Genomic DNA, 27,874 nt, shown 5'->3' on the forward strand with positions numbered 1-27,874 from the left:
TGACAAAGTGCTATGCGAAAATGACTGGTTCATTGCCTTGACCGAAGGTTGTGGGTTGCCTCGGGGTCATGAATGTGCCAAGACTTTGTGAAAAAGTCACCCCAGCGGAAATGGCCAAGACTAGCGGAAAATCACCGATTCTTATTTCGATCTCTGATGGGATGTTCATAATCTGCAGGGAACGAAAAGCTTCCAAGGAGAAAAAAAGATGAATAATCAAAGCACACTCGGATATCGGGATTCACGGATCCCGTGTGCTCTTCCGGGGTACTTTTGGGCGGGGTCAGGTGTGCCCAGGCTTATCCTTGCACATTTATACGGAGTACGCAGTACTTATAGGGGATATATCCAGGAAACCCCAGCTTATATTATATGTGATTATTCCTAGAACGAGACATTGAAAACATCGGAAACCTCCAAAGGCTGGGATCTTATATACTAATAGCGCCCTGATATCATCGTGACCCACATAGGCCGATAGATTAGAATAAATTAGAGTCGAAGAAACCTCGGAAGGCTATCCCTAGGACTGCCCGGGTGAAACTGTGCCAATCGGGAAATGAACAAGTCTTTTAGTCAGCTCGGATCTCCCGCCCTCGGGAGCAGTGTATATGGTAGATGCTGTAGAACAATCGATCTGTACTTGATACCTCATGTTGACTCTATCATTCTTATTTCTAGATCGACCGCCTGACTACTGGTAAGGCATTCATTATGAGCTCAATTCATATATCAAGATCAAGATCCAAAGAGCTCGAGCTGAAATTTTCGCCTCTAACGAAACCCGTGGGTCGTGGGTCCAGGCATGTGATATCGTATGACCAATTCAGGTTGAATTCGTCCACGGGTGGCAGAATCTCATAACCACAGCACCACAGCAGGATTAGGTATTCCCGAGGATGTATCTCATCCTGATACCGCTAGATCATCGGACATCGATAAGTGCTTGTTAGCATGGTTACCCTGCACGTCATGCCATCATCCAACCTATTGGTCGAAATGGATTATGACACTACCTGGAGTTCGTATCATTCATATATCGAACATCTCAAGCTGACTACCCCTTACCAATTGGAATGATTAGGGCGATAGTCGCTGGCGTTAGGATGAGAGTGCTTTGGAGAAATATGGTGGGCGAGTAGTGATCGGAACCCTGCATGTCAGGCATGGTTTGCAACCCCTCCCAAGTCATTCGTCCCCGGAACCAAATTTCGTAACCACGGTGCGTGCCTAACATGAACCGAAAGCGAGTAGGCAACAGAAGAGCATGGCTGGAAGAAAAAAAACCACCATGATTGCGGACGGTGTATGTGGGTTTGATGAAAGCTTTGGCAAAATTGATGGGATAGGCCTAGATTCAAATGGTGGGTTTGACCCTTTGGATTGGGGCTTCTGGGATCAGCTATGTCGAGATACCAGCCTGGGCTGAATGGGCGGCTTCTGTGTCCCCGAGATCTCAGGCAATCCAGAGATCTGCCCAAACTAATAGCACCTCCTCCGATGGCGAGTGGCGCACTGCCACCGATGCCTGCGAGAAAACGAAAAGCAAGGAGTTGAGACTTTATTTGGACGAAGCCACATCCCATATTCTAAGCTAAATACTACATATTGCTAACCTGGAGCAGACGCACGCGGCCATAAAGCTCCGAGGCTGAACCGAAGAAAATGGGGCCAACGGAGTAGGCGAGTATGAAGATGGCCATTAATAGGTATATTTCAACATCGGAGCATGACCAGGGCCTTGCCAAGATTTCGCATGGCAGCAATCATGGATAACGAGACTGGCGAGATGAAGACGAAAAGGGAGATGACCCAGGTGTTCTTCCACTTTGATCTCTTAGGCCAGTAATTTGGGTTCTCCGGATCGTCTGGTCTGCTCCGTGTGATGAGATCCGGGTCTGTATTGGCATCTGCATCGAGAGAGGGCTCAACAATGGTTGCGGGCTTGGACGCTTCGAGGTCTTTTGTGTCATAGCAGTATTCGTTGGAGGTGCTTGGCCTTGCATTGCCCATCTTAGGATTGGTATCAGATATATCAAGAAGAGCGCAGTTTCTTGATATCATGCTACCAACCATCCATCACAGTAATGATATACTTCAGAAACAGCTCACAGCACCTATCGCCTAGCCAATCACTGAGCCGTACTTCACATCGCATCGGGGCCGGACTCGTGAAAGACCGAAGCATCATCCAATAGGATAAAGTCACTCGGGTCCTGACGGGCCGCCACGCTGTCCAATGAGAGGGTGCCATCCTTCAAGCCCGGCCCCGTCCAGGACACAGAGGTACGTTCGTTAACCCTTTTTGTCTTCTGTGCTTTGGACGAGCAGATTCGATATCCTGTTTCTTTATCATCGTTTTGTGGTCGACATGCCCCATAAATGGGCCGAAGGAACTAAGCTAGGCCATTAGTATTAGATATCTATAGGTTAGTGTAACCGACTCCGCAAGTGATCGAACACGAATGTCCAAGCTCTCTAGCCAAACTGGCTAACTTTAATATTGGAGCGAATATGATTATTCCGTGCTGCTCACCCACACAGGAGGAAAGCTCTTATCTCGTGAAAAGTGAGGTTCTGGTCCGCATGATTTGCGCGGACGTGTGCAACGGTTGTTATCATTGCATGTGGTACAGGAGAGCTTTCTGGCTGCCTTCTAATGGTTCTTTTATCTGCCACTGTGACCCACAGTCAGCCTGCAATACCGGGGGGTCGTTTGTCTTTTCTAACGTCTTGGTTGATATTTAGCAAATATACTCAAACCCCTGAACATCCTTACTATTTACTTACCAGCACACTCCAAGAGGCATAAGGTCAATTAGAGAAAAAGCTACCACTCGTTCCTTTCGAGGAGCATCATTCTGATAGTGGATATGGCGCTCTGTTTCGAGGACATGGTGATCCCAGTCACCCGACCCCGCCACCATAATGGGTTCGTCCTAAGTATCCCTTGCATTTGTGGGAGGACCTATGAGAAGACTTCAAATTCTGGGCGATTATCGTTCTTTGGAAGACCATCGATCCCGATTCAAGTGAATATTTTGGCGGAATCTCTCCGGTAAGGTAGGGGAGAACATAGGTGAAATTGTAGAACGCCATCTGTAACAGCTACTGAAAGCTAGGATTCCAAGAGCTTGCAGATCGACAGAGAGAAAGCGGGCTTCCCGGTCCTTGACTAGCTGAACAACATGTTGAAGAACATCGTGCCGGCTATTTGGGGCTTGTGCAACCATCTCCATAGTAGGGCCGGATGTAGTAATTCTCACCCGATTCCGATAGAATCGAGATGGGCTCAATATATATCAATGAGGTGTATCCAGCTGTAAGCTCTTGTATGCATCTGTGGGTGGTTAGGTACCTGATACCAAGTATCTTCAAGGATTTGGCCAGTTCCGAAAATGCAAGTATGTGGTATCTCGAACCGTTCCTACAATGAGAGAAACCGCCTCATGTTAATGGACACATAATTCCAAGACTTTTCTAGAAGAACACGGGAAAGGTGAAGATAAGTTTAATTACCCTCGGGGCCCAGTCACTCCGGGGATCGGGACACGACCACGTCGGACAGACTTATAAACCAACTTGGAAGCCCTCCAGGACTGGAGTCAGTCCCCGCTGACAAATGGAGAAAATGTACCTACCTAGGTACCCCCGCAGTAGAAGTTGATACAAGTACTCGGTGTTTTACTGATTTACTTTGAAATACTATTCATTCCAAGATCGACAATCCCTTCACCATGAGACCTGTTACAGTTGGAATTGTGTCGATCGGAGACATGGGCCTAGGCATGGCCAGGCTCTTAAAAGCCCACGACTACCGAGTTGTCACGGTCGCAGAAGGAAGAAGGTACGAATGCAGAGAGGGAAACCACGGCCGCGCACTAACGGCCGCCAGTGAACACACACTAGCGCGCATCCATTCCGCAGGAATCGAAATTCTTCCTTCAGACCAAGCGTTAGTAATCCAAGCAGACTACGTACTTTCGATCGTACCTCCGCGGAACGCAGTGGCGACAGCCGGACGAATAGCAGAGGCATACGCACAGCCGTCGACCGGCAGTCTCCGAGAGGCGTTGGAAGATGTAGAAAGCAAGCCCAAGCGGTCCAAGCTATACTACCTCGAACTCAACGCGGTACCCGCCCGACTGGCGTCGGAGATGGCGGCGCAATTCGACGAACCAACCACAACAACGGATTCGGGCCCAAGGTGCCACTTCCTCGATGGCGGAATCATTGGGGCGCCGCCATGGCAAAGCACGCAAGACGGGCGCACGACCTGGAAAAGACCTAGCGTGGTGTTGTCGGGGGTGGTGGATCTGGCCCCTGCGTTTGCGACGCTGGCGGAGGTCCTGAATATCAAGCTTGTCTCGCCTCGGATTGGCGCCGCATCCACGCTCAAACTATCCTTCGCTGCACTGACCAAAGGTCTCACCGCGCTGTCTATTCTGTCTTTCTCCACTGCGCAGAAGGAGTCGATGTTGCCAGAGTTGTTGGCATTGTTGGAGGAATACTCCCCACGTACTGCCGCGCTCGCGACGCATGGGGTGATTGGTATGAGTCCCAAGGCATATCGATGGGAGGATGAGATGCGTGGAATTGGGGAGACGTTTGATGCCGAGGGTGGGTGGAATGGGGTCGGAACCGATGTTTATGGAGGATTTGCTGAGATCTATCGGACCATTGCGGAAGATACCGTTTTAGGCGAGGAGAGAGTGGAGCATCGAGTGCGAGGTATGACGGTTGAAGATGCCGCTCAGATCATTGCTGAAAGGCGTCCACAGTAAGCCGTGAATAACATTAGTATAAAGCATATGTCATATGGACGATCGAATGTTTCTAGATTGGGGGGAGATTTTCCTGCCGCCAAGCTTTTGGGTAGAATATCGGGGCCAGTCCGCGTCATCTGCGCTCAACAATCGATGAAGTAGAATTATACATATAAATTACAGTTTAGTACGGAGTCGATTGTTGTCTAATATGGTTTTGTATCCAGTCTGCATACTCCATATAATCATGTACCTTTGTCAGGTACTGGTTCCGAGGGTGGATAATATATGTCATGGCCCCTGTTTTTCATCGAAAGAGCTTAGAAGCTCTCCAGGGAAGCTTGTTTATTTTGATACCTATATATCTCTATACATATAGCGATATATACCGATCAACGTGATCTATAGTTCTATATACTGTGATATAAAAGCGGTGAATGTCCCAACCGACGAACCAGAAGGCGCGATCACGACATTTCTCCATTCTATCAGATCATCGACTAGGGCCGTCTTTTTCCTCCTCGTCCTCTTTGCCCCCCCTTTTTTTTAATTCATCGCCATTAATCCCCTTTTGATTCGTTCTGGTGGAACTCCCGCGGCATGCGACGATATACTGACCTTTTTTTCGAGGTGATCGTGGCCGAGAACGTCTTTTTTTGCTCTCTACCTTGTCTTACTTGATTGATTTATTTTTTTATTTGACCTTGTCCACCTTTATATTAAAACACTTTTAACTGGTGATCTGATTTGCATAGAAAATCTCGTCCTGATCTGGGGTTTGCCAACATCCTAAGCCCCTCTTCTCTCTTACACTCATAACCCTAAAGGTCAAGGGGCTGAACTTCTCTTCTTTTCTTTCTCTCTTCCACACCATGGGAGAACAACCTTTACCAGCTCCAGGTCCAGTCTTCGACAAACTTGAGAACTTCAATTTCTTGATGTCGCGCCACGATCCCGCAGCCAAGACTCGACAGTACTCATTTGACGCTGATACCGGGCTGGTCCCGTTCGGCAACGTGAGTATGGATTACGACCAGACCGAAGGCATGGGCGGTCTCTCTGTCAGTTCATATGAGAGTATAGATGATGACCGCAGCTCTCTCGATCTCCGAGGCTATCCCTATCATGGTATGTATCAAGCTTTTGAGACCTTGTGCCCCAATGTTGCATTTGTTACGCCATCGCGCCTCTGCGTCTGAGCTTTAGTTCCGGGCTTGAAATTCCCATGTCTGAAAATTGAAGTTACGATCTCTCCATTTTTTTCCCCTGGCCTTTCTTCCCTGTTGTTTTTTTTTAAAAAAGAAAAGGCACCGGATAGCTCCGGTGCTGAACCTCTTCTTTCCCCCTCTACACAATGTGCAAATGTTCTTTAAAAGCTCGAGGCTGCAAAGGCCCAGGATATGAACCCTGGCATGCATCTCCCATTCTCAATGGATGAGATCACCGTCGGTGCTCCTGCAATAACGAGCACGCAATCCCGCAATGAAATGACAAACGCCAGTGGTTGCCTGCTGACGCTAAACTGCACATCCCCTTGACCCTTCTTGAGCTTATATCCTTCGGATATGATTTGCACTTCCCGACCCTTGGGGCTCATTCCCTAGCGGTTATATCGACCATCGCTTACTCTATCCATAGGCCCTCCTGGCGAAAAGCCCATCAACTACAATCTTCCAGAGCACATGATGCCCTACTCAGCTCACTCAATCTACCCACCAGTCCCCTATGCGCCCGACGAGCTCGGCCACGCACAGGGCGCTCTCACGCCATCCGATGTGTCCTCATCCATCTCCCCGCCCAACGGCCAGATGGGAAACACCAAGTACAGTACCTCGATCTCTGGCGACCGTATTGCCGCCGCCCTCGATCAAGAAGAGGGCGTGCGTGGTGCCGCAGAGGAAGATCGTCGTCGCCGAAATACAGCCGCCAGCGCCCGCTTCCGTCAAAAGAAAAAGCAGCGCGAGCAGGTCCTCGAACGGACGGTTCGCGAAACTACCGAGAAGAACGCTTCCCTCGAGGCTCGCGTCGCACAGCTCGAGATGGAGAACCGCTGGTTGAAGAATCTCCTCACCGAGAAACACGATGCTGGTCCTCGTTTGCCTGCTCCGGCTAAGGATAGCTCGGTCGAGTTAAAAGGTCCTGGCGGCAATACCAGACAAAAACATATTCAGCCCAAAAAGAAGGGCGTTGGCACCGAGGAGTGAGCCAAAATGGAAGAATGTGTGTTTTTGTTTGCGTTGTTGTTTGCCGTTTCTTTTGTATCATCTCCCCAGTCTACGGTCTCTATAAAGCGTCCGTATCGAATCAGCATTCTGTTTTCCCCTCATCGCTTTGCTATGGTGTCCGCACTCATCCCATTTTCTACCTGTCATATTCAAAACGACAGAATGGCAAATGGGGCTAGATGAGTGCAGACAAATGACGATGTCACGACCCTTCTCTTCTTCTCGTCTGCCCGGCTCTCCCGACCGTGGCTTTTTCGACTTCTAGGGATGGTTTTTGCTTCTACACTTCAGATCTGGCAATTTCGCTTGCTGTTTCAATCTCTATCTCTCCTCTCTACCGGGGCTTTATCTTTTACTGCCCCGGCTCTCTACCCATCTACATCCTCTCCACCCTTCTTATCCTCCAGATCGTGTGCTGCGAAGGCCTATTTCATTTTCCTCCCTTTCCCCTGGTTTGCGGGAAAGGAGATGAGTTGGCGGTGTTGTGGTCTAGGGAAGTTGAATTATGTCTTTTTGCTTTATGGTATTGGTTTTATATTGGATATCTTTGTGGGACTTGCTTTTTCTGTCTTTCCTCCGTCCTTTTGCTGCCTATCTATGGACTGGAGTGCGTGCAATATAAACTCTGGGGTTGATTGCTATGCGAACTATCGTGTTCTCTTACATGTTCTTCTCTATAGGATCTTTGCGATACGTAATGACAAAGACGTAAAAGCAGCGGTGAGTGACGTGCTCTATCTGGCGTGCTATATCAGGGTGATTTGCTCACTGAGATTGAATGCCATTGGATCTGTTACGACTTTCGCTTTTCTGGGGTAAGGATCTGTCTCCACATTATCTAGCCGTCGCCTTACGCCACTGTTCTCTAGCAGATACTACAATGTATATAAATTTCTGCAAACAATCCATTTGAACACCTTTTAATTACCCGGGACCTAAGCCTCAAAACAGCAAAAACAAACGTAGAATGGTATTACATCAATTAAGTAAAAACAGGGAATGGGAACAAAACGAGACATCGAAAAAAACCCAGACAATTCCCAATCGCACCGATCTCAGACATCTCCAACTCCGTGGAGAAACGAGCAGAAAATGAGACCCACGTCCCCCGATCTAAGCATGGAGAAGTGGGACATTCCCCAAGCACGATTCACAGTCGTTGGATTACGACATTGAGAGGCGTTCATGTGGGAGGAAAAAAAGGCGCGTTAAACATCCAAAGTTGAATGGCGTGATTGATGTGCGTCTTCTTTGAGCATAGCACGGACTCTCAGCCCGGAAAAATCAAAGTATATGGAAGACCAGAAGGGGAATTTTCGATAGAAGGAACGTGGAGATGAAATCTATTGGACAGATGAAAAGATCCCATGCATCTGCCCGAATTTCAAACCGTCAGATTCGTGAAAAAGAGGTAATCATTCTCGCCCAACCCTTATACGGCAATGGGGTCACGCTCTTCTTCGCGGCCACGCAGCTCGCCTTCAATGGTGCTGACGCCATCGTCACCGTCCTCGTAGTTAGGGTGCTGGTCAGCTGGAAGCCAAGAGTCACGATCCCCAGCCAAGGGCTGGTCCTGTGAGGACAAATCGACGCCCTCACGGTTCTTGTTGAGGTTAGTACGGTGGCGCTGGGAGAGAGTGCGGGAGCGCTGGGAGAGGCTGGACTTGACGACTGCCTTGGAGGAGACCCAGTTAGTGAGGGCATCCTCGCAGTCCTGGATGATGGCCTTGGAGGCATCGTAACCGTCGTAGGCATGACGGGTCTCGCCGGGAGTGACGGGGGTGTCGTCGATCAGGTCGAGGAGGTGCTTTCCGTATCCAGCAACGATAGCGACCTTCTCGCAGTGCTCGCGGAGCGCATCGAACTGGTACTGGAAGGCAGCCTTGACCTTCTCGCGAGTGATGTTGGACAGCTGGGCCTCAGCAACTAAGGACTCGGCTTCGGCACGAACGAGCTCCTGCTCCAGGACGACAATGCGAGGAGAGTTGGGGTCCTTATACTTCAACTTGGCGATCTCATCGGTGATCTTCTGCTTGCCTGGAGATTCAATTTGGTTAGTCCAAGCTGAGAAGTTCAAGCCGGGGGAATTCTTACGGTCTCGGCTAGGCTGTACGGAAGCCTCGATGTTACGGATGCTCTTAATAGTGACACGGTACTGGTCGTAGCGGTCAACGAACATATCCTCCAGCTCACCGATCTCGTAGATCAGCACGCCGAGCTTATCCGTCACATCCGACACATCCTCATCGCATGCTTCACCCCAGATGGAGAGTTGTTGCTATGGCGACCGAGTCAGCTTCTAACTTGTTCCACGGTTATTCGCAATTCAGGGCGATCCACATACAGCGACTTCCATGCGCTCCCGAGCGACGAGCTCCATGCTGCGCATAACGTTCTTCTCCATCTTGACGAGCTGCGACAGCTTCTTGGCGAGTTCGGGTCCAAAGGCACCGGCGGCGTTCTTGCGGAAAGCATGGCCTAATCACAGAATGTTAGCAAGTTCAATTTCTCACTTTCTCACTTTCCACCATGGGTGATCGTTTCGACGACTGGTCTCCAATTCGGTTGTGTCTCTCGGAAGTGGGGACAGGCGAGTGGCGGCCCGACTAGGCAGCCTCCGACCCGACAAACATCCTCAGGAGATTTCCAGTCGAACCCAATCGCCGAGATATCTCGTACTCACCGATTCCGCCTTTCCCTAGCCATCTCCCGGTCTTAGTTGTGGACAGTGGTGGCGGTGGGCTCTCGACCTGCGAAGCGGTCGGGGCGCGCGATTGGCGCATGGAATAGGTGCGATGCATGACGGTCTGCAATGGGAACAGGGTTCGCAATGTAAAGTGAAAGAAAGGAGATGGTAAAGAGAGGTTCTTGTTCCTGCAAGAAAGGTAATTAGAGAAAAAAGACTTTCAGTGCCTTGCGCAGTAATGACGTGAGTTTAAAGAGGGTCTTTTTTTTTCCCCCTAGAAGTACGTACTTGAGTTTGAGATGTAACGGGGAAAAAAAAGAGACTGCAAGCGGATGAGATGTCAGTCCAAAAGTGAAGTTCTCCTGGAAGCTCTCGGGAAGTGACGTCGACTATCAGGAAACTCGAAAATCGACTTGATCAGATCGGGATTGGGCGGACCTGAAAGAAAAACACGGCTAAGACAGGCACTCGCTGCATCGGTCTTAGCTCCTTCTAAGCCAATAGTTTGTCGATCTGACATTGGAATCTTCACGTCATCGATTTCCTGATGTCATGACTAAGGTTGCATTGATACCTAGGTATACCAATATATGCTATGATATGCTATGAATCCTAAGATATCCATTATATATGCTACATCTTATAGTAACCATCAAGTGCCTGGAATTCCCCCAAGGAACCAGTGCACAGGTATGAAGAACCAGTCCAGTCCCACTGATCGCTGAGATTGCGGAGAACTCCTGTTCGTGGGGAACCATGTGGCCTCGGCTATTGCTTCCACCCTATTCATTCAAGCATCACGCCTAGGTTGAGGTGATTGTCCGTGTCGAATTCGATAACACCTTGGTCCACTCCAAAACGGGACAGCAGAATCTGCGGACCTCTAGAGTCGTTCAGCACGAAGACGCACAGACTGATCGTAGACAAATATCATGATTCCGAGCTGATTCCAACCTTGAATTTCCTTGAGTACCGTAAAAAGACAACATAGGAATACAAAACCGATGGAGTGATGAGGTGAGAGAAGAGGAAGGAGCAAATCATTGAAAGTATTTCTCCAAATAGACAATCTTCATGAATAGCCATTGGTTGAGTCTTATGAGGTAGATATTCGTGTGGGATGATGCCGATAATTGTGGGAGCGGCAAAATAATGATTGCTGATTTAAGGAAAGCACAGGACGAGGAGGAACGATTGGAAGTAGGGTCAGAGTCTGAGCGGCTTGACGAGTTTACAACTGTCCAGTGAAAGACACCTGCTTCTTAAGCAGCCTGAGCAGTCGCCTCAATCCGAGAATAGGCAAAATTCATCGCCGCTGCCCGAGAAGGAGCCAACTGATGAGTCGGCGGAATCAGTGCAAAGAAGCATCCAGCGGCTATTGCAGACACCTCAGGACTGCAGCTGACTTCCATTCCTGCGGGACGGTCGGGATCCTCCGAGAATCCCAACCTTTTAACACCAGCCGGCGACAGCCCCCGTCAGGCTTCACCGGAGCATGGTCATGTGCCCCGAGAACGGGACAAATGCAACGTCGACCATAGCAAGAAGCCATTGAGGATCAATCCTGGTATTTGGAGCGAGAGTAGTGGAGGTGGTCGGGCCGTGTCTTCGCCAACCTAACAGACACCTCGTCGGTGGAACGACTTGCGGATAAATATATTCGGAAGCACTATTCACTGTATGATCTTCATATCCGAGACCTCAGGCCTGTCCAATGTTATCAGGCAGCGACCAACGAAGGCAGAAATGCCATATTTAGGATCTGTGAATACGAAGAGCAAAAGGTCATCGCCGAAGGCCGACTTGTCAAAGACAGGCAACTCGATGGATTCCCGAGCCTTGACCGGGCGGAAGAAGGACGACAGTCATCTGACCGTTCAGAGAGAGTCCAGCTCCAAAGTGGAGAAAGGAGTAGCGACGAGCTAACCACATCACGCAGCAGTGCTAGACCGTTAAGTCGTAGCCGTCGCATCTGTTTTGGTCGCCGTACCCCAAATGCAACACTTACTGTAGTTGTGCGCTTAATCGCTTGCTGGACGTATTCTTTTCACTGCAGGGGTAGGCTATTTGGAAGGGTAGGCCAGAAGGGAGTATAGGCCACAGTTGAGGGTGGGCCATACAGATTGGTCCGGCCCGGCCCGGTTCCGACCATGTTCACCTAAAAACTAAAGGCCCTTTCCAGCAGACATACACGCTTTATACGACATGTCAGGGAGCTCCCGGACGCCGAGCAGCTGGATTCGCTGCAGACGGCCCCATGGGAGAAGACCATTAGTCAGCTGGACATTCGGCTTATCACGGGGGCAAAGCAAAAGCGGCACAAGTCTTCCTGGCCTGGCGGCAACAGTAGGGCCCGCTAGACCCGTTCATCCACTCTGACAGCTCCCTGGTCCCCTCTCCGGCCAGAGCAGCAGAAGCGGACTGGGCCCTATGCTAGGCCTAGAGAAAGCCTTAGAGTTCTTTCAAGCCAGGTAGCCTGAAAGCTCGCTGCTCAACCAGTTTTGCACATACTGAAGCGACAGTTCATCACACTCGATTGATGACTGTTTGAATTCTTGCTTCCAAAAGAAGGGGCCCCTCCATCCGCCCACAACACCACCTTTTTTAATGTTCTCCCCAATGGGAGCGCAGGAGTCCAGATCAATGAGCATAGCATTACTGCTGCTGTCAAACATGATGTTGCATGCGGAGATGTCATTATGCGCGTAGCCCAGAGAGTGCAGATGTCTGACGGCAGACTGAATGCTGTTTATACAGCGTTCTCGTTCCTCGGCCGGGAAGTGGGCTGGCCCAAGTTGCCGGGCCTTGCTGACGCGATCCGCCAGGGTCCCGACGTACTTGGGAAAAGCGAGGCTGACGATGCGCCCCCCGCGCACCACACAACCAAGATAGCTGCCTAGGTTGATGTGAGGGTGCGCGAGAAACCTCTGGTTGGCCCAGGCCTCGGCCAGCATCAGCTGGGCGACGTCATCCTTTCCACTGTAGATGCTAATGTTTGGCTGCTTTAGAAAGTAGTCCTGCGTGGAGGTCTGGGGCTCGAACTGGGTGATGCCCGCTTCGAAGACAGGGTAAATGTCATGGTCTGGGATGCGGCTCATGGACCTCAGCAGGCGCTCAAACTCGGCGTCTGCCAGATCATCATACACCCCAACCCTCCAATCTCTGCTTTCCTCCGGTGGCAGGGAGCCAATGTAAGCCTCGTATCCATCGTAAGCTGTAAGCCTGCGGCCTTTCCTCTCCCACGGCTGGAGATCGCCGGAGATTGAGGGCTGTGAGCGTTGGCTCCATGCCTCTTTGACTCGCACCGTTCGCATTGATCGCTACTCGAGGTTGACTGCGCCGATGGCTGGTAAGAGTGCCAAAAGGACAGGCTTGGAAAACCGTGCTAGTGCAAGAATGTAGGGGGAAACATTTCAGGGTTCAATTATTGTTAATATCAAGAAAGACCTAGGCAATGGGCTGACGTGGCATTGTGTCCAACACACAAAGTATGAATAGCCACACCAATGAGAGATCTTGGACAAAATCAAAATGCGACATCGTATTAACCCCGTACAGCCGGGCGATGGGCTGACGTGGCATTGCATTCGACACGAAGCATGAGAGTTGAATACCCCAATGTGAAATTCCCGTGAACCTCGGTTTCCTTTAAATACTCTTCGATGAGCCCATTCTCTTTCTTCATTTGTCGCAATACGTTCAACTTCCCTTGAACCTTCTTAACCCTATCGATTTCCGTCACGGCAAAGCGACCTCATCCTATATAATACTCCAACAGCATCTAGAATATGGCATCGACCGTGTCCACCATATTGGTTGATTACTGTGACTGGGACTCGGTGACAGACGAAGAAGGAAATAGACAGTGCTGGGTCACAGATGACTGCCGCAGCCCAACATGCCCTAGCTCTGGTTCATACGACCCAGAAGCGTAGAACAGGTTTGGATATTTGAGAGTGAGTAAGTATCAGATTTTCTGTCTCGTCAACCCTTTTGCTTTTGAGCCCACGCGGGGGGGGGGCAAGAAAGCCCATTCACCAGAAAAAAGAAAATTGGATGAAGACCACCTTTTATTTGAAAGGCGGTGATCCACACTGAAAAAGCTTAGCTAATTTTTATGGAAATTGCAGATCGTGACAATAACACTGTACGTCTGACTTATTCTCCTTGCACAATACCCTAGTTGTAGAGGTTTAAGGTAGAGACTAATACAGGCTATAAGGTCAAGATCGACGATCCCATCAGATCGGTCGAATCGCTCGCACCCGTTATCCCATTTTGGTCTCGCAGTACTCGAGTTCCTATTCCCAACTAGGGTTTCCATATCTCTGTTTTATGGCACTCGCAGAACATTCCCATTAACTCCCCTTCTTATATCTGGCTTGCCGGGCCTGTGTGTACTTGCTCATAGCCTTGTTCTGTCAGCTTTAAATTAGTCGACTTCTGTTTGCCCTTGGCTATCTTGCTCGGCACTCAACGCTCACTTATATGTAGGAGCTCTTGCTTCCTAGCTAGTTCGCTCTCTATTCATTTCTATTCGCTTTCTTCTATATTCATAGGATGTGAATGCATGAGAAGCTTTATCAAACATCTTTCTCGACATCATGGAAGACCCAGTATTAAAATCCCCTTGATCATCGATGCGCTCGACGAATGTATCCTTGATCTGAACCTACTTCTTGATCTGAACCTACTTCTTGATCTCATTGTCCAGATGTCCTCAGCTTATCCTCGCATCAAGTGGCTTGTCTCAAGCCGTAACTGGCCGACTGTCGAAAGGCGCCTCGACACTGCTCCGCAGAAAGTAAGCCTTTGGCTGGAGTTGAATGAAAAGCCCGTCAAAGAGGCAGTCGATTCTTACATCAAGTACAAGGTCCAGCAACTGACGAATGAGAAGGAGTATAATGTTGATAAAATTAATGCTGTTTTGCATCACTTGTCATCAAATGCAGAGCGTACCTTTCTCTGGGTGGCCTTGGTCTGTAAGAGACTAGCCGCTTTATCACAATGGGACACTGAATGGTTGTCGACAGAGTTTCTCCCGAAACTCGAGTCCTTCTACATGCAAATGGTCCAGCATACCGGTGACTCACAAGATGCAGGATTTTACAAGCGTATCCTACCTGTCGTCTCAACTGTATATCGACCTACCACGCTAGACGAATTAAGACCTTTGGCAAGTCTGTCCTATGACATTCCCGACAAGTATCTGCCTAGTATTATACGTACTTATGGTTCATTTCTAACACTCCGGGGATGTGATATCTTCTTTGTCGACCAGACCGCAAAAGATTTCCTACTCGAAAAGGCTTCGGTTGAGATTTTTCAAGAAGGAAAAGAGGCCATGCACCGCACCATTTTTTGGCGCTCCTTGCAAGAGTGTGAAACACTTAAACGCGATATTTATAAACTGAAGTCGCCCGGTGTGTCTATCGACCCTGACCCATTAGCAAGAGCACAATATCCATGCCTTTACTGGGTTGATCACTTCAAAGACTCCCATGTCACCGATTACGCGCTCGATGAAGCTCAGGAAGGTGAATCAGTCGAGTATTGTTTGAAACACAATTTCCTTTGCTGGATCGAGACCATCAGTCTCCTCAGAGGTGTCTCCGAAGGTATCGCCGCAATGATCAAGCTTGACAACATTTTCCAGGTCAGTAATGGGTCCTATGGCCTAGTCGTATTTTTTTTCCAGCCCTTAACCGATGCAATAGAAGATCGGCAAATCACAGGACCTTGTGAGGCGAGTCCACGATGGCTCTCAATTCATTCAATACCACAGGCTAGCAATCGAAAACAGCCCCCTACAGGTCTACTTCTCACTGCTCATGTTCAGTCCAACACATAGTATGACCAAGGAATGCTATTATCAGAATGTGAGGCCAGACTGGTTCTCAAGGGGCCAGTAATGGAAAGCGATTGGAGCGCATGTACATCGATTCTTGGGGGACATGTGGATGGAGTCACCTCGGTTGCCTGGTCACCGGATGGAACTTCTGCTTATACCACCCAATAGGGTATGAAATCAACATAACCAATAACTGGATCACCTTGGAAGGAGAAAGGAGAAAATATCTTGAGGTTACCCCTAGAGTTTGAGGTAAAATGCTTGTATTCTCTCGCTCCAGGAACAACGACGGTGGCAACAACCTGCCCCATGGGTCGTGTCTCGATACTCACTCTCAGAAACGATTCAGTCTGTTGATTTGATTTAGCAACAAACATGCTTTGCCCCTGAAATGTTGACTACTTATCAAAAAAATTTTGGTTCGAGACATTGTGCCCTGGTCCCAGGATCTCAGAGCGAATTTCCACTGGAAGATGAGTGCGTCGCGCCACTGCAATATCTCACTGCCTTGTAGCAATAGATCTTCGTATCATGGCAAAAAGAAAGGACCGGGGAAGGGCAAGAGGCATGTGGAGCGGTTGAACACGTAGGGGTCTTGATTGACGCCAATTGAATCAAAGCCCAGGCCCTAATACGGATGAATCATGCCACACCCCTGGAGCTTCTAGGTATCCTAAGTATGGGCATGGAAAGTATTATTAGAGTCATCTCGTGGGAGCAGATGGAGAATAGAGGGAGCATATCGTTCATCCTTTGGGGGGTCCAAGGACCAGTTACGACAATGGAATGATTGTTTAACATTGCTAGCAGAGTACTGTCATATCCTACCTCCAGGGCTAGGTACAACGTGTGATAACTAATATACTGCCGGTGCGACAACCTCAATCCACCAATCCCTCAATCATGGCTCAAGAGAGGCGCGACGGGTCTTTCGCTTCTTATTTGTGCCAGCCTTCTTGCCAGTTGACGTACCTCTTTTGCCTTTGTTTTGGGAAACAGAGACTTCTTCTGTCTCTTTGTCCCCGATAGCTGGTTCGTTATCCACGGAAGTTCCGCCTGTCTGAGCTTCCTGACGTAGTCGACTAAATGCCTTTTCCATGCGGCTGGGTCCACCTGTGCGAACACGAGGCGCAAACGCACCCGCGCCCTGTGGACCTTGCATGAATTGAGTGATGTTTGACTGTGTACCTTCCTGCTCTCGCCGGTTCATGTCGCGAATGACCGGTACCAGTACTTCATCCGTCCGCTCTTGGCTCCAGCCGATTGTCGTCATGAGGAAGGATCGTAACCCATTCAAATCAGGAACACCCCATTGGAATTGGGAAGGGTCGTTATCAACCACAGGTTCCAGGTATGCCTCGTCAACTTTGGGATCTGGGAATGAAGGCGGCAAGAAAATCTTGGATGCCTTCTTTCGGAATTTCTTCCGGAAGGCAAGGTGGGGATCTTCTGCATTATGCGTACCCATTTGCAAGTCGGCCCACCAATTGCGGAACTCTTCCAGGCTGGAAAACTCGGTGAGTATCTCTAGAGCTGTGACAGGACCAATTCCGGGGACGCCTTCTGTATAATCGCTGCCCAAGAGGTGAGCAAAGCTAATAAGCTTCTGCCGATGGAGGGCATACTCTTTCTCCAAATCGGACGTCAAGTAGCACTCGACGAATTTACTTTGATTAAACATGTTCTTGTAGACTCGCGTTCCACCAAAGAGGAAGATGTCACTGTCATCCGTGACGATCCCGTCTACAAGGCCTAGCGATACAAGTTTGGCGCACTGCGCTTCAGCTTCCATAGGTGCGGTGATATAGGGCAACCCGAAGAGCGCTAAGAGCTGTTGACACTCATTAATCATAATAGTAGTGACCTCGTCTGCATCGCGACGCTCATTTCTCTGCTGAGATCGGAGTTGCTTCAGTTCCTGCTCGTAATCGAAGGCTTCCTGGTTGGGAGCAGCATAATTAAGAGTATTCGCAAATCGAACATGCTCTTCGCCCTCAGCTGCAAGCTGTTTGAACAAATCTTCATCCTCTGGGTCACTGTAATCGGCTTGATCCTGCACGAAAGCTTCCTCGACGTTTTCGAAGAGCTGAGGCTCGGGCTGGGCCTTCTGATGAGATACAACAGTGATCTCAGGGCCTTGAGTGGGTTGCTGAGGAACAACATCTTCAAATTCCGGGGAAGGAGAATGTTCGCTGCGAGTAGACCGATCATCAAGCGCGGGGACTAATTCTTGAACTTGTGTTTCAGGACGCCCAGGTACCGTCTCATCAATATTGATCTGAGCTGGAGCTGGTTCGCTCAAAGGCTTCTTCTCATCAAGATTTGTGGTAGACAGTTCATTATAAACCTTTTCGATATCCTCCACTTGGAAGACGTGTGCGGGTTTGTTGTCTTGATGTTCGGACTTCTCATCTCCATCCTCCTCTTCCGCCTCTAGATTAACCACTTCATTATTGGCGGAAATTTCGTCAACATCGATAATGTCCGGTGAGCGACGATTGGACAGGAACATATGATCTGGCGCCGTAATTTGGTCCTCATCCTTTTCAGGATCTTCCATGGGATCAACAATGAATCCCGAATCCGAGGGCTCACCAACAAACCACGGAGGAAGTGGGTCTATCTTTTTGTTTTCTTTGTAGGCTCCTTCACGAAACCTCCTGCATTTTCATCAACCGCACCAGCTTTGTCATCATTCTTAGCGACTTTAGTGAGTTTGATGGACTCAAAAGGGAGAGGACCTCCAAATGGATTTGGTGCATATGAGGCTTTCTTCGAGACTTTTGTTCTTGCTATGGCAGCAGTAAAGTCCATGCCATCATCGCTCTCGGAATCAATATCTGGCACCGCCTCGTAAGACGGAACGGATTTTACCGGTCGATGAATGGGCATATCAGACATGCCAAGTGTCTCGTCGTCGTCGACTTCTTCTGGTTGTAATGAAAGCGCAATAGCTCGTTCAAGGTCATCGTCGTCGCCATCGAAAAACTCGTCAGTGTCCTTGTTCTGCTGCTCAGCACCAATATTTCCTTCGGCTTCAACAAAAAGCGAGTCGTTTTCAACCTCCTGTGCACGATGTTGATTCACTGACTGTCGCTGTGCAACCTGACGTGATTCTTGTGTAGCTCTTTTCATGTCTATATTTTGCTCCGTTTGTAGTTGAAGCGACCGGTCGAATACACCCTCTCGAAGGAAAGGAAGTTTGGGCAGTCGGTTGAGACCTTCGATTGGAACGTCCTCAAACTCATCTTCTTCCGACACTTCATCCTCGTCAGATTGTATCTCAGGTCGATCTATATCGATGGGCTTCTCTTCATGGCCTTCCTTGTTTCCCACAACACCTAGGACCCAGCCACCTTCATGTTCGCGATCCTTGACAAGCACGTATTCTCTGCCACGTTCTCCTGCAATCCGCTTTCCAGAGTTGAAAAATGCTTCTTCTCCGTTCATACCGTTGATATTCATTAATCGTTGCGTGAGGTCATTACGTTCTGCAACGCGGTCGATTTGAAACCTCGAGAATGCCATGCGGTCAGGAAACATGGTATCTAGCTGCTCTTTTGAATATCCCATTCGAAGTCGGCTTCTTAACCTCGCTGCATTCAAGATATTGTAGCGATCAGTGGCGGGCAGACTAAGGAAAAACATGCTGTCGAAGTCGATTTTGGAAAAGTCGTAAAGGTTGATATCTTGACCCTGGTGGAAGTGTCTCGCATACTCCTCTAGCTCCTCTTGGGACATGATGCGTGGATCGTTTGGTGCCCCCATATCTTCAAGTGAGACGTCTAGATTAGGTAGGTGGTACGCGTCCTTTTTCTTGAACTTGCGGCTCTGTTGCTTTTCAGTCTCTGTCATAAAAGCCTCCTCTGCGTAGACTGGTGCATCCGGCACATCTTCCTCTTCTTGTACCTGGGTCTTGTTGCGTCGACGAGTGTCCTCCTCCTCCGCACTGCGTTGCATTTGTACGGCAAGCAACTTTCCCGCCGTCCTCGCAGCATCTTCCCTGTGGCCTTCACGTTTCTTTTTCCGACCGGCGATTGTCTGCCTTTTCATGACAGGAGCACCCCCATCGAAGACGAAGACGGGACGGATCCCGAAGTATAGCAGCTTGCATATGCGGCGAAAGAATCCAACGATGTGAGAGTTTCGGAGCGCATTACCTTCCTTGTCCCGCACCGCTTTCAGAAATTGATATATCCAGATTGACGCGTCGACAGCTAGTCGTTTCTTGTTTAGCGTTTCGAGTTTGATGGGGCGAGCGCAAGGCTGAACGACCGTCCAGAGGCCGGTGACACCCATGGTCAATCAAAAGGGGATCAGATCATGAGTCTGTATCAGTGTCTAGCATATTAACAAAATCCACATGTAGCAAGAAAAGTGCTCGCAGGTGGCTAATTAGAGAAACAGGACTAGGCAATGACGTGGATACCGAGCGCCGCATTCCACTCTCCGCGCCTCGATCGCGAGATCACGTGAGTAATACTACCGTATGTAGACTAGTGTGAACTTACATAATCGCATCGGGGAAATCATCGAAAAAGTAGTGGGCTTTTTTTGGGGGTTGGTGGGATGTACACTTGGATGTAAGGCAATTGAGACATTCCGTGTGATTCGCCTCTTTGCTTAATATGCGTAGGAGTTGACAATGTCTTTCTCTCTCGAGGTTAGTGTTGCTGTATCTGTAGTAAAAATGCTGTCCCACTAACTCAAATTGCAGCATATTGATGCTTTTCTCCCCATAACTGCGTTGAAGACGTTTGTATTGGGTGATAGGCGTTTCGTCTTTCAAAGTCAAGGCACATACTTCCGGGTGGTTGATGAATCCACGGGTGTTGTCGCTACCCAAATACAGATATTCAAGAGAAACAATATTCACGGTTTCATTACTTTGGATCAACCACCACAAAATCATGACTCGAGCCATGTCCGAGTAATCGTTTGGGGTGGTCGCTCAGTGCGAGCGGTCAACTTCGTTCTGGGTTCTGACAATGAAGTCACGCTGTCGGCCTCTAGTGCCGAGTTCACTGCTCCAGATTGGATCATGAGTGGGTGTGCAGCTGCTCCAGGTGGTCATTATGGGGCATTCTTTATCACCGCGAACAACGCACTTCTGAGTCTCGAAGTGCTGGACAGTGAGATGGCCGAGAGACATACAACTATATCCATATATCAGTTGGCGACAAGTGTAAAGTCTATTCTATACTCCGCCGATGTGATTGCGCTGTCTTCCTCCCATGTCCTCATTGCCGCTGGTACCGTCTTCGGAGAGATCATCGTGTGGTCGTGTTTCTTGAATGAAAATGGATCACACAAGTCTAACGCAGTCGGCTCCATCCACCATTTCTTCACGGGACATGATGGATCAATCTTTGGTGTGCGCATCTCTCCCCAGGTCCCATCCTTGAATGGAGGCCAGTCTGGCAGGGTACTGGCAAGCTGCAGTGACGATAGAACTGTGAGAATCTGGGATATATCAGATTGTGAGCACAAAACAGCCCAGGATCATTCGGCATACTCCACGGACGGGTTTGAATTACGAAGCACAGGCTTTGGTCCTGTTGAGGCAGGCGAAGAGAGCGTCGGATCTGAGTCATGTATCGTCCAGGCATTTGCTCACACGTCTCGCATTTGGAGTGTCTATTTCAGGGCCATCAAAAATAATAAGCAAACTCACATTGGATTGGTTTCTCGCGGAGAAGATTGCACATGCGCTTTGTGGGACCTAAGCTGGCACTCATCACCCGCAGGGACGACTGATTATCAGCTCAAACAGACTTCTTCAATACAAACACATATTGGAAAGCACATTTGGTCTTTGGATCTTTGCAGAGTTGGCTCTGAGACTCTGGTTTATACTGGAGGCGCTGATGGTGCACTGAAAAGTTTTCCCATCAAAGAAAATGACGATGACCATCTGAGCTGTGGCCTGGATGCTTCTTTGCAGCAATCGTCTGGCTTGCGGGCAAAGGCGAAGAAGAAGCATTCCACAGCAGATGGAGCGAGAGTCTTTGCATTTATTGCCCAGGACTGCCTTCTTCGCGTCTCTACACAAGGTCAGATCCAGCCTGGATATCTCAATCAGGCAGGGGAGACTGTCATTACTTGGGAGACAATACGTGAATTCTCCGAGCTTGCCTCTTTTGCCGTCCTGACTGCTTTGCCGCAGATGGGTCTAGCATTGATCGGTAATTTCCAAGGGTTCTTTCGACTCTATAATCACGCTACAAAATCTGTAACCAACCTTGCAGACGTGGGCAACAGGCCCCTTCAAGCATTTTTCCTTCAGACCCACTCTTCCAAGATGGATACCCTGAACCCTTCTAGCAACATAACGTTCCTTGTCTGTTATCCTACCGGAGAAGAAATAACACTCGTCACTGTGTCCAATTGGGACAGCGATCATCCAAACGCCAAAATAACCACATTCAGCCTACCATCCACCTTTGTGGTCTGCAGTGCGTCTTTCCTCTTTGAGGGCCGATATTTCATCATAGGGTCAAAATTAGGCGGCATTGCCATATACAACACCTCCGAGACTGAGCCCATCTTGGTCAGCCGACGTGTTCATGGCCGAGATTTTGTCAATCACATTAGTGTCGTGACATCTGTTACTATGAGTGACACCACAAAATCCGATTTTGTATTGACCTGTGGGCGAGATGGAACTTATTGCCTCCATGAGTTACAGCTTTGTGGGAACGGTACAGATGCTGTTTCGATGCAGACAGTGCACCGTACAGCATCCATAACTGGTGGGAACATTGAAGGCGCTTATTTCGATAAAGCGACTGGCGATTTCATGTTGTACGGATTCAGATCCCAAGATTTCGTTCTCAGGAACGAATCGAAGCTGACGGATATCGTGTCCATTGCTTCAGGCGGGTTTCGCCGAGGCTGGGACTTCATCCCAGGAGACAAAGACCACAATGCTTTCTTCACGTGGAAAGACGGATTTTCTTTGATGACTACTCGCATCCGAGCTGGTGCTAGTACTGTGCTTCGAGCTGGAGGTCATGGACGAGAAATCAAAGCGGTGGATGTTTTCAACCCCACCGGTGGAGGTCGCACTCTTTTTGCGACTGGTGCCGAGGACACCACTGTTCGGATTTTTGCGCCGACTTCAACATTGGCTGCTAGTCCGTGGGGTAGCTTTGAGTGTCTGCGCGTCTTGGACACACACAAATCTGGAATTCAGCAGGTGACCTGGTCCAAGGATGGAAAATACCTATTCACCAGTGCTGCATATGAAGAGTTTTTCGTATGGAGAATCCGCACTATTCCTGTGTTCGGTGTCGCTACGAAATTGGTGGCCGCCAGTCCGAAGGATGACGAGCATTCAGATCTCCGGATACCTAGTTTCGATTTGCTGGAAGTGGAGGAAGTTGACGGGGAGCAGGGCTTCCTCCTATGCCTTGCTCTTTCCAACTCTGTTATCAAGGTGAGAGTCGTTCTTTCCCTCGAACACCTCGGCCAATACTAACGTCATTGTAGATCTTCCACTTTTCATCATCCAATGGACAATTCACTCTCTTGGCTCGTGGGAAATACATGACCAATTGCTTAACCCAAGCCCATTTCTTGGTCACGAGCTCTTCAGTGAGCCTCATAACTGCAGCAACCGATGGCTATTTCACACTCTGGGATCTGACAAGCACACTTGAACCATTCTACACAATCACACAATCCACATTGAAGGCCAAGGCCCCCTTCGACAGCTCTTTTGTTTCACCAGAAAACATCACATGCGAAAGCCGATATCAAATTCATTCAAACAGCATCAAGGGAATGGAACTGGTTCCTATCTCTGACACGACCACTGTTGTTGTTGCTGGAGGTGATGATAACTCTCTCTCCGTGTCCCTCCTACAAACACATCCATCCGGCACCGGCACAAACGCACAAGTAGCTACAGTCTCTATCCCCGATGCTCACGCTGCAGCAGTCACCACGGTTAAAGTGCTCAATCAGCAAATCTCTCGTGATGTCACATCAAACACAGAATCCATCCAAATTACTGTGGCATCCTCTGGCAATGACCACCGAGTTAAAATCTGGTCAATCGCTGTGGACCCTACACAAGCTGGCACGCAGGGGATTATTGTGAGATTTCTACTGGATACATACAGCTCTATAGCTGATATATCATCACTGGGGCTTGTCCGTGGACCTGAAAATCGCCTCCCCGCAGAGAGCTACGTGTCTGAATCGGAAAGGAACCAGTCGCGATTGGTTGTATGCGGTGTGGGCATGGAGATGTTTGCTGCCAAATCGGATCAAGCCTTACCTGCATGATGCCGATTCGATGTCGGATGTAGATAAGACTTCAATGCAACAATATGAACATAGATGATACCATGCAAGACTACATCATGCAAGACCACACCACGCGAGACTACAGATTTGGCTTAGAGGATGACGATCGTAAATTCACCGGGCAAGGGGAAGACAGTAATGAGCTACTCGGGTAAGAGGAACACAAGGGCAAATCAAGGCATGTGTTCTAGCTGCGCAGCGGATCCATTCCCAGAAACCCATCCCAGTGGACAATATACTCCATAATATGCTGGGGGGTATTCGTCAACTCTAACGAACTACTCAGCTTTTCCAAATTAGCTTGATGACTTGAACTCCGATACGTACCCCGCAGTTTCGGGGTGTTCACCGTGTACAGCCAGCTTAATATCGATGAGTCGGATCGAGCCCATTGAGGAAATGATTGACAACAGCGGTTAATTAAATGACATAGTCTCGATTTTTTGTTTAATTTATTAGTCTCGGCTCTGGGGCTTGTTTACTCGGAGTATGAGACGAGACGGGTGAAACAAGGGATGAGTGTATGTATATAAGGGAAGGAACAAACCTTGCAATGTGTGAGTATTCTTCCGACAGACATTGCAAATTCTCCTCACAATGAAGTATATCATTAGTATGATCGCCGGTGCTGGGCTGGCTACTGCTGCTCCCTTGCAAGCTCGCGCTACCAATACCTTTTTCTTTACATTGTGAGTGATGATTGTTCCTTATATGTTATCGGGAAAGGAGCTCAAAGGTATCCCCAGTGGTGATTCCTACTCTATGACCAGTTTCGATGTCAGTGGCACGCAGCCAACTCCTGGTAACCCGATGGGGAACCCAACTCTGGGTGAGTATTGTTCGCCCCCTGGCAAGCAGGATTGGCTGATGAGAAAACAACAGGCACCGGAACAACCGGTGGCGGCATCAACTGGGTTGGAGACCTGACGACTGTGAACAATGCTTCACTGGTCCTCAGCTATAACTTCGCTGTTGGAGGAGCGTCCCTGGACAATTCCCTTGTTAAAACCAACACCGCGGAAGATATGGTAACGCAAGTCGCCAGCTTCGAGACAGCATACAGTAAGAAGCCTGCTACTGCACCATGGACCTCAGACAATGCAGTGTTTGGGTTCTGGATTGGGATTAATGAGTATGTTCCCTTGGGCGCCTATGAACGATTTGACTAATCCTTCGATTTGCAGCATTGGTTGGGCTGCCTCAAGCAATGATGCCAGCGTTCTGGTCCCAAAGATCATGGCCCAGTATAAAACTCAAGCTGAAAAGATCTACGCAAATGGTGGACGGAAGTTCATCTTCCTTAATATTCCACCTGTGAGTCGGTCTCCCCAGATCGCCAATCAAGGGACAGCCGTTGCAACCAACCACGCTAAGTGGCTCGCGGCTTACAATGCTGCTCTCAAAACAATGGTCAATGAATTCATTGCAGACAACAGTGGCGTACGTTGTGGACTCTAGTTTTATGTGTGATCTTGCAAAACTAATCTAGCTGCAGACCAAAACGGTTCTCTACGATACATTCGCCTTCATGGACAAAGTCCTCGACGCTCCTGCAACATATGGATTCACCGATGCTACTTGTGTCAATGATGACGGTACTTCATGTGTCTGGTGGAATTCCTACCACCCAGGTCATGCTTACCACAAGCTGCAGGCAGCTGATATGAAAGAGCACATGCACTCTCTCGGTGCTTGGTAGACTGATTTGGATAGTCCAGTGGAAAATTATCCGCAGAAGAGTAGTAAGGGTCAAGTTTCAAACAGTTGTGTATAGTCTGCCCTGTTATTTCTTAGGGCAGTTACCTTTTACCGAGCGAATTTCAAGTTATTTTTGTACCGGTTTCAGCTTGCAATCAACCTGCCACGCTTGCTTGGCCCACGCAATTGTTTTATCTTCCCATCAACTATTACAGCGTAGGATGTTGACAGTAAACCTTTCCTTGACTTGGCAAATGTATTGCCTACATCAGACTATTCATGGATGTCAGTTACACTCGGCAGCCCCCTGTATTGTAGCGTGGTCTTACTACCCCTACCCCTGCATGTCAGAAACTATAAACGCCGATCAATACTTGAAGCATCACGGGCTTGCAAAACATCAAAGTCATCGAAACAAAGCTACGCACATTCAAGCCACTTGCGCCTGAAGAAAGCTTCATTGAAGCGGGGTATGTATGAAGTACAGTGAATAATTCCTCTTGGACACGGATCAGGTGCCTTCGAGTCGGCATCTTCGGGAACATCTCCTTCTTGGCTTCCCCGTTTCGCACGAGATAGCCAAGAAAAAGTGTCTCTCCCCATGTTCTATGATTCTATGGATTCCTATTGGTGGGGGATTGTTCTGAGGCATTGCAATATCCGAAGTTGCTGCACATCGGGCCTCACTGTCGTCAGAGACGTACAATATTTCCAAGGACTGAAGACCTATGAATCCCCGTGTCCTTTTCTGTCATCAAGATCTAATATCCGTGGAGCTGTACGCATTTGGAATGTTTCCCGAGTTATTCAATGATGTATGGACCTTAATTTACAGACCAGAGAACTATAAAAGCTCAAGTTCGCATCGTTGTTGGTATCATTCTGCATTGCTATCACATCACTCATTTTCTTTTCCTTTCTCTTGTGAAAACAACCATTGATCTCATATAACAAAGAGTTTGACTTGTCAATATGAGACTCGATCACATTGCTCTCCTCGCCGCTGTGGCTGGTTCCGCAGCGGCAGCTCCTGCTAAGAATTCAAAGAGAGCTTCACCCTTCAAATGTTCGATACCATCAATTTAACAAATTTTTCTGATCATCCATTGACCAAATTTCTTGTATAGGGTTCGGAACAAGCGAATCTGTAGCTGAATTCGGCGAGAAGAACATTCCTGGTGTCTACGTGAGTGGGCTGAACAAACGTGTCTTCAGAGATTCTGAACTGATAGAGATCGTAACAGGGAAAAGACTATTACTTCCCGGATGCCAGTGCAATCCAAACATTGGCTGAGAAAGGCATGAACATCTTCCGGGTGGCCTTCAAGATGGAACGGCTGGTACCGGGAACCATGACAGGAGGGTTTGATGCTGCTTATTTGAGCAATCTGACCGCGGTATGTTGTTCCGTACTGGCGCGAATGAGGCCAAGCAGATACTGATTTGGTGTCAGACGGTCAAAGCCATCACTGATGGAGGATCCCACGCCGTGCTTGATCCTCATAACTATGGAAGATAGTAAGTGTTCTATCAAATGAACAAACAAATGAATCGAAGCTTATGAGTGCCCACAGCAACGATGAGATTATTTCCACCCCCGCCGACTTCCAGACATTCTGGAAGAACGTCGCAGGTGAATTCGTTGAGAATGAGCTAGTCGTTTTCGACACAAGTCAGTACCCTCAATCTCCAGTCGCATCCCAGCCCACTGATTAACCAAATCATGCAGACAACGAGTACCACGACATGGACCAAGACCTCGTCCTGAAGCTCAACCAAGCAGCCATTGACGGTATCCGTGCATCGGGGGCGAAGAGCCAGTACATCTTCGTCGAGGGTAACTCCTGGACCGGCGCGTGGACCTGGGTTGATGTGAACGATAACCTGAAGGACCTGACCGACCCTGAGGACAAGATCGTCTACGAGATGCACCAGTACCTTGATTCGGATGGATCGGGCACGAACGAGGCATGTGTGTCGACGACGATTGGAAAAGAGCGCGTGACGGACGCGACACAGTGGCTGAAGGATAACAAGAAGGTTGGAGTGATTGGCGAGTTTGCCGGTGGTGTGAACGATGATTGCAAGGCGGCAGTTACTGGGATGCTTGATTTCCTGGGTGAAAACTCAGACGTCTGGCTCGGCGCATTGTGGTGGGCTGCGGGACCTTGGTGGGCTGACTACATGTTCAGTATCGAGCCTCCCACTGGACCGGCCTATACTGGTATGTTGTCGACGCTTGAGCCATATTTGCAGTAAATCCTGTCAATTGAGGTGAATGTGACTATACATAGTCGGATGTGAGTTATCAACTTCGGTTGCTGCAATTTTGGAA

At 48.9% G+C, this 27,874-nt stretch overlaps 12 protein-coding genes across 12 annotated transcripts; 7 read left to right on the plus strand and 5 right to left on the minus strand.

Annotated features, from left to right (window-relative positions):
• Nucleotides 1–1,291: 1,291 nt before the first annotated feature.
• N7500_004917 (uncharacterized protein) lies at nucleotides 1,292–1,598 on the plus strand (the record flags this gene model as incomplete). Its single annotated transcript, XM_056676062.1, has 2 exons — nucleotides 1,292–1,306; nucleotides 1,356–1,598. The coding sequence occupies 2 exons, from the start codon at nucleotides 1,292–1,294 to the stop codon at nucleotides 1,596–1,598; spliced, it is 258 nt and encodes an 85-aa protein (XP_056531062.1).
• A 118-nt stretch (nucleotides 1,599–1,716) lies between these two features.
• On the minus strand, nucleotides 1,717–2,013 carry N7500_004918 (uncharacterized protein; the record flags this gene model as incomplete). Its single annotated transcript, XM_056676063.1, has 1 exon — nucleotides 1,717–2,013. One exon carries the CDS (start codon nucleotides 2,011–2,013, stop codon nucleotides 1,717–1,719), a length of 297 nt encoding a protein of 98 aa, XP_056531063.1.
• Nucleotides 2,014–2,147: 134 nt separating this feature from the next.
• On the minus strand, nucleotides 2,148–2,927 carry N7500_004919 (uncharacterized protein; the record flags this gene model as incomplete). The annotated part of the gene is made up of 2 exons (XM_056676064.1): nucleotides 2,148–2,396; nucleotides 2,835–2,927. 2 exons carry the CDS (start codon nucleotides 2,925–2,927, stop codon nucleotides 2,148–2,150), a joined length of 342 nt encoding a protein of 113 aa, XP_056531064.1.
• Nucleotides 2,928–3,737: 810 nt separating this feature from the next.
• N7500_004920 (DUF1932 domain-containing protein) lies at nucleotides 3,738–4,784 on the plus strand (the record flags this gene model as incomplete). Its single annotated transcript, XM_056676065.1, has 1 exon — nucleotides 3,738–4,784. The coding sequence occupies one exon, from the start codon at nucleotides 3,738–3,740 to the stop codon at nucleotides 4,782–4,784; it is 1,047 nt and encodes a 348-aa protein (XP_056531065.1).
• Nucleotides 4,785–5,638: 854 nt separating this feature from the next.
• On the plus strand, nucleotides 5,639–6,970 carry N7500_004921 (bZIP transcription factor; the record flags this gene model as incomplete). Its single annotated transcript, XM_056676066.1, has 2 exons — nucleotides 5,639–5,894; nucleotides 6,405–6,970. 2 exons carry the CDS (start codon nucleotides 5,639–5,641, stop codon nucleotides 6,968–6,970), a joined length of 822 nt encoding a protein of 273 aa, XP_056531066.1.
• A 1,453-nt stretch (nucleotides 6,971–8,423) lies between these two features.
• Nucleotides 8,424–9,792, minus strand: N7500_004922 (Eisosome component PIL1/LSP1 family protein; the record flags this gene model as incomplete). Its single annotated transcript, XM_056676067.1, has 4 exons — nucleotides 8,424–9,028; nucleotides 9,086–9,269; nucleotides 9,336–9,469; nucleotides 9,675–9,792. 4 exons carry the CDS (start codon nucleotides 9,790–9,792, stop codon nucleotides 8,424–8,426), a joined length of 1,041 nt encoding a protein of 346 aa, XP_056531067.1.
• Nucleotides 9,793–12,139: 2,347 nt separating this feature from the next.
• On the minus strand, nucleotides 12,140–12,991 carry N7500_004923 (uncharacterized protein; the record flags this gene model as incomplete). Its single annotated transcript, XM_056676068.1, has 1 exon — nucleotides 12,140–12,991. The coding sequence occupies one exon, from the start codon at nucleotides 12,989–12,991 to the stop codon at nucleotides 12,140–12,142; it is 852 nt and encodes a 283-aa protein (XP_056531068.1).
• Nucleotides 12,992–14,391: 1,400 nt separating this feature from the next.
• Nucleotides 14,392–15,528, plus strand: N7500_004924 (HET-domain-containing protein; the record flags this gene model as incomplete). Its single annotated transcript, XM_056676069.1, has 1 exon — nucleotides 14,392–15,528. The coding sequence occupies one exon, from the start codon at nucleotides 14,392–14,394 to the stop codon at nucleotides 15,526–15,528; it is 1,137 nt and encodes a 378-aa protein (XP_056531069.1).
• Nucleotides 15,529–16,429: 901 nt separating this feature from the next.
• On the minus strand, nucleotides 16,430–19,827 carry N7500_004925 (ssDNA endodeoxyribonuclease RAD2; the record flags this gene model as incomplete). Its single annotated transcript, XM_056676070.1, has 2 exons — nucleotides 16,430–18,147; nucleotides 18,210–19,827. The coding sequence occupies 2 exons, from the start codon at nucleotides 19,825–19,827 to the stop codon at nucleotides 16,430–16,432; spliced, it is 3,336 nt and encodes a 1,111-aa protein (XP_056531070.1).
• Nucleotides 19,828–20,173: 346 nt separating this feature from the next.
• N7500_004926 (tRNA (34-2'-O)-methyltransferase regulator RTT10) lies at nucleotides 20,174–23,820 on the plus strand (the record flags this gene model as incomplete). The annotated part of the gene is made up of 3 exons (XM_056676071.1): nucleotides 20,174–20,191; nucleotides 20,246–22,966; nucleotides 23,020–23,820. The coding sequence occupies 3 exons, from the start codon at nucleotides 20,174–20,176 to the stop codon at nucleotides 23,818–23,820; spliced, it is 3,540 nt and encodes a 1,179-aa protein (XP_056531071.1).
• Nucleotides 23,821–24,438: 618 nt separating this feature from the next.
• N7500_004927 (SGNH/GDSL hydrolase family protein) lies at nucleotides 24,439–25,540 on the plus strand (the record flags this gene model as incomplete). Its single annotated transcript, XM_056676072.1, has 5 exons — nucleotides 24,439–24,530; nucleotides 24,588–24,670; nucleotides 24,724–24,973; nucleotides 25,026–25,281; nucleotides 25,337–25,540. 5 exons carry the CDS (start codon nucleotides 24,439–24,441, stop codon nucleotides 25,538–25,540), a joined length of 885 nt encoding a protein of 294 aa, XP_056531072.1.
• Nucleotides 25,541–26,511: 971 nt separating this feature from the next.
• N7500_004928 (glycoside hydrolase family 5 protein) lies at nucleotides 26,512–27,798 on the plus strand (the record flags this gene model as incomplete). The annotated part of the gene is made up of 6 exons (XM_056676073.1): nucleotides 26,512–26,605; nucleotides 26,667–26,725; nucleotides 26,784–26,936; nucleotides 26,993–27,057; nucleotides 27,114–27,211; nucleotides 27,269–27,798. 6 exons carry the CDS (start codon nucleotides 26,512–26,514, stop codon nucleotides 27,796–27,798), a joined length of 999 nt encoding a protein of 332 aa, XP_056531073.1.
• Nucleotides 27,799–27,874: the final 76 nt, after the last annotated feature.

The sequence above is a fragment of the Penicillium coprophilum genome (assembly GCF_028826855.1).
Source record: "Penicillium coprophilum strain IBT 35676 chromosome Unknown utg000004l_segment0_segment0, whole genome shotgun sequence".
Lineage (NCBI taxonomy): Eukaryota > Fungi > Ascomycota > Eurotiomycetes > Eurotiales > Aspergillaceae > Penicillium > Penicillium coprophilum.